We start from the raw sequence: 4,947 nt of genomic DNA, 5'->3' as shown, positions 1-4,947 counted from the left end.
TGCGCAGGGTCTGGGGAAGGGTCCGACCACTTTGGGTCTATTGTACGCAGCCTTTCCCTACATTTCTGTAAGAGGCTGTTTCCAGGACTTGAACCCGTGACCTCATGGTCACAAGGCAGCAGCTTTACCCTTCAGTAGCAAAAAACATATAACAAACAAAAAACTAGAGAAAAGAACAAAGCAAAGTCCTGAGGAGATAAGGGGCCTTGATGAATTTCCAGGAAAAAGATGGCTCAAAAGTCTGCCAACTCATATAAAACTGACTAAATGAATAAACAGAAAGAATAAATAAATGAACCAAAATGAGGAATGTCATTCAACCATAGAACAGTGAAAAAGATCGAAATGGATAGGAGATGTCGAATGCAGGCATACCTTTTTGGCTTTGGAAACTCTCAAGCAGAGAAGCAACTTCCTGGCTGATAACATTGTAAACACGTACCGGACAGGACAGAGTGCTATGGAACACATGATTGCACTGTAGTATCTGCCAAGGTTGACAACAAGGAAGAAAGTGCCCTTCAAGATGGTCCAGTGCTCTTGCAGCCTCTCGATGAAGGCTTCCATCAAAAGTTATAGTTGCTCTTGTCAGTGAATCATTTTCCTCCGGAGGAAACACCTCAACACGGAAATTCTGTCCAGGAAAACTCTTATTTGACATGAATGGAGAAATTTCTCTAACCAGTTCTTCTTCACATGTAGAAACAGAGGGGCTAGCTATGGCATTTCCCTTGACCCTGAGCAAACGGATATTAAGGATTCTCCTTGCTGTTGTGCTACGAAAAGCATCATACAGTTCTGGCTCTGTGACATGCATTGGAATTCCTTCAGCAAAAACACAATTCTCATACTTAGTACTAACCCTGCACTTAATATACCTTCCACCAATTCCTAGGGCAAAGCAGTCATTTACAACAAATTCAGCTTCCCCGCTGGCACATGTTATAAGTGCACGTCCACTGCTGTGTCTACGTGGCCAACATAATTTAGCTCTCACCGCAGGAAATGGTAATCCTCGATTATCGAAAGTACATACAGGAACTAATTTTAATGAGGAACCATTAAATTCTATGCCATTGAATTTTGAAACAGCATCTTCAGCATTTTCAGGTTTCAGAAATGTGAACTTCCCCCATTTAATTCCATCTGAGGCTATCCGAAAACTTCCAGTGGATTTATGAAAATTAGCGATGCCAGAGCCAATACTATCCACCAAGAAAATAAGCTCCTTGTCATCGATATCATGAGCATTTTGATGCAAAACCTCTACTGTTAGATACCTCCCCCCAAGTTCCAAATGCTTGATTTCAGCACCTGAACCAAATAGTGCAATAGGAGAACTGCCAGGCCTCCCAGGAAATAAATTTCTCTCTAGGCACTCGTTCCTCAATATCTTACCTTCACATTCCAAAGCACTGTTGACAGTGCAAAAGACCTTTTCCATATTCTGTTCCGTAGCAAATAACACAACTTCATTATTTTGAAAGTTAATTTCAACAGTTATTCGGTCATCCCTGCAATCTTCCTTGAGACGCGAGATGATCTTTTGCTGATTTTGGCCATATTTGCCACAAAACCTTCTCAGTAAGTTAGTACCGAGCCCACTAATCACTTTTATCTGCAATTTTTGTTCCTCCAGTTGCTTAATGAAAGACACTGGGTGAATTGTATACAAGGCATCATGATCAACAGCGGTTACACATACCAAATATTGATTCGGGACTGACAAAATTTCTGTAAACACAACCCACTCTGACTTGATGCCATAATTGAGCAATGAGGATGAGGGATGAAGGTTCACAACCTGACCTGTCGAAATCACCTGGTAACCAAACCTTTCATGTCCTAAAAACATGGCAAGATTACCTGTAAGTGATGATAGGATAATTCTCTTTAGATCCTTATCATGCACAGTGGGAGCCTCGGGATTCCAACGCCAATAACTTGGGACAATGATGTTCAGCTCATGCTTTAGACAGTTTTCAAGTTCTGATATGGTTTCCTGGCATCTCCTCATGGTCTTGGCATTGATGCTGTTCTGCCAGCACCACATATTTCTGTTGTCATGCCCATCTTCCCATTTCTTATAAACAGCAAGTAGAGTGAAAAGATCTCCGTCTCGGTGACACAGCCGGACCTTCTGAAGGTCAGCTTTATGTTTCTCCTCATCGGTGCCCACTCTACAAAATATGTTGCTAGAATTTGCCATAACAGCAGCTAGAACTACACCTTCCTTCCTCAAACCAACATCAAAGCAATCAAGCATAATTTTCCCAAGCCTTGGCTCAATCCCCAATTTGACCAGGTAGCGTCCAGTATCAGTCAGCTCAAAGCAATTAAGTCTATGTTTGACAGCACCCAACTGTTCAAGATTCTTCACAGCCATACTGATTGCTTCGGGATTTGGGGCATCAACAAACTCAAATTTCCGTGCATCTTTAACACCCAAAGCAAGTATTCTTAGAACAGCAGTGCCAAGATGAACTTTCCTGATCTCAGGTTCTTGATGCACATCCATCATACTGAAGTTGGCTTCAGAGTAAAGCCTGTAACACTTCCCTGCTCCTGTTCGACCTGCCCGACCAGCACGTTGATTAGCAGAACTTTGGGAAATCCAATTAACTTTCAATACATTGAGACCACTACTGGGCACAAATCTGCTCTCCTTGGCCAGTCCAGAATCAACAACATACTTTACTTCTTTTATTGTCAGTGATGTTTCAGCCATATTCGTGCAGAAGATAATTTTTCTCTTTCCAGGATAGCTTCTAAAAACACGGCTCTGTTCTACATGGGAAAGCTTTCCATGCATAGGAAGTACCACGGCACTGGCATCGCTGAAATTTTCACAAGCCCATTCAACTTCCAGCTGAGATGTCAAGAAAGCAAGGACAGCACCCTCTTCTTCATTCTTGTGAATGATGCTTACCATCCTTACAACATCATTGACATAAGAAGCAGTTGCACAAGCATCACACATAGAGTTTGGCACAGCATTGGAGGAACCCTCCACTGATACATCTGGGACATAATTAATTTCAACAGGAAAATTTCGCCCTTTAACATGGAATGTTTGACAGCCATAAAAGTAGTCAGCAAGTTTGTCAGCATCAGCAGTGGCAGACATTATAATGAGATGCAAATCCAACCTATCAAGCAGCTTCTTCTTGATCAAGGCTAAAAGAAGATCAGTGTTCAAGCTTCTTTCATGAGCTTCATCAACAATGATATATGAAATGCCATCCAGGCCCGTGTCGTTCATGCAGTGATGTAAAAGACAACTATCTGTGCAAAATATTATCTTCGAATTGAGGTCTTGCGAATTTAAAAAGGTTGAATATGACAACACAAAATTGTCTTTGTAGCAGCCGTTGCTTTCTTCATCCACTCTACGTGCCAATGACGTGGCAGCAATTTTTCGAGGTTGAGTACAGACAATTGAGCCATTAGCAGCAAGACCTGAGTCAGCAAGAAACTGAACTAACTGTGTGCTTTTCCCAGAACCAGTCTCCCCAATTAAGGTCATAACCTGTAGAAACAGAGCGTGCATAATTTGGGTCACGAGTTTTGCAACGGTATGTCATAATTCACAAAAAAAAAGAGGAAAGTCAAACTAAATAAAGGGAAGTTTTGATATGCGGTACCTATAACTCGAGTCATGAGACAGACTAACTACAGCTAAGAATGAATTTCATAAAGGATCGAATGGCTCACACTACAAATTTGCAATGCAATCACAACTAAACTGCAGAGGAACAAGCATCCTCACCTGATTATTAAAAATGTGATTGAGAATTTTTCTGCGGTATGCGTAAATTGGTAATCCCTCGTTGAGTCTCCTGCATTCACGAAGCATCATCATGTGCAACCTCGCGAAGTCCACATCCTCGCCTTCCCCAATCCCAAACACATCCACTCCCTCCTCCTCCACCTCCTCCTCCTCATCGGTCCCACGTAACATGGCACGCCGTATGGAACTCATTGACGCTTTGTACTCGGCAATTTTGGCATCTACCAAGTCCTTCTCGGCCTCCAATGTTTTCTTCTGGAGATGGAGCTGGTCGAAGTCACGGAAGGAATTGCGACTGCGCAGGCGGTGTTCCAGAGACTGGATGGAGGCTGCGAGCTCAGCGGAGCGGGCAGCTGAACGGGAAACGAGGTCGGTGTCTAGGAGGCGGGAGGCGTGGGAGGCGAAGAGAGAGGCGATGAGTGGGAAGGCGTGGGCGGCAAGCGCGGCATTGGGGAGGTAGGGTGTGAGGAGGTGGAGGCCCTCGAGGCGGAGCGACCAGAGCTCGCGCGCTGCGGCCGCGGCGGCAGGAAGGGAGCGGAAGAGGAGGCGTGCGGCGTCGCGGCCGGAGGAGAATACAGAGAGGTTGTCGGGGGGCGGCGAGGGGAGATCGGCGACGAGCGCGTCAATCTCGGTGGCGGTCGGGGTGGAGATGTTGGGGCCCGCGCGGAAGAGGATCACGGCGAACCGCGGGGCCGATTGCGGCTGGCGGTGGCTCTGCTGGTGGTGCGGGCGGCAGTGCGGAGGCGGAGAACCCCAGTCCGGCGGGCGGAAGGGGCGGCAGTGATTGGATTGACGCATGGAGGCGACGGAGACGCGTCGAGAGAGGCACGGCGGGGCGGCCGCGCGTTGAGGGAGGATTGGTGGCGGGGGCGGCGGTGCGTCGAGGGAGGCGAAGTGGCGGCAGCGGCAGCGGCGCGACGAGGGTTTGCGGAGGTTTCCTTTGGGCCTTTGTTTTTCTCGGGAGATATGTTCGGCTTCTCTCATGAAAAAAACTGTAAATGTAAAGTTAAACTATTGGGGATTTGGGGTATCATCAGGTGGTATCAGATTTACCACATGACACATGTTATAAGTAATTCAAACAATTAAAATAAATATGATATCAGAAGCACGCGACCGAGACGCAAAATGTAGTATACTGTGTTTGATGTGCCGTG

General features: G+C 45.8%; 1 protein-coding gene across 1 annotated transcript in view; it reads right to left on the bottom strand.

Annotated features, from left to right (window-relative positions):
- LOC119353761 (ATP-dependent RNA helicase DEAH12, chloroplastic-like) overlaps positions 1-4,739 on the bottom strand; it is an 18,706-nt gene extending 13,967 nt beyond the window's left edge. The window contains exons 1-2 of the mRNA XM_037620438.1: positions 3,770-4,739; positions 376-3,529 (exon numbers count right to left, since the gene is read on the bottom strand). Coding sequence (XP_037476335.1) covers positions 376-3,529; positions 3,770-4,588 — 3,973 coding nt within the window. The 5' untranslated portion in view covers positions 4,589-4,739. The remainder of the gene's footprint in view (positions 1-375; positions 3,530-3,769) is intronic.
- Positions 4,740-4,947: the final 208 nt, after the last annotated feature.

This window comes from Triticum dicoccoides, chromosome 2A (assembly GCF_002162155.2).
Source record: "Triticum dicoccoides isolate Atlit2015 ecotype Zavitan chromosome 2A, WEW_v2.0, whole genome shotgun sequence".
In the NCBI taxonomy this organism is placed as follows: domain Eukaryota; kingdom Viridiplantae; phylum Streptophyta; class Magnoliopsida; order Poales; family Poaceae; genus Triticum; species Triticum dicoccoides.
This window is presented reverse-complemented; position numbering and strand designations above follow the sequence as displayed.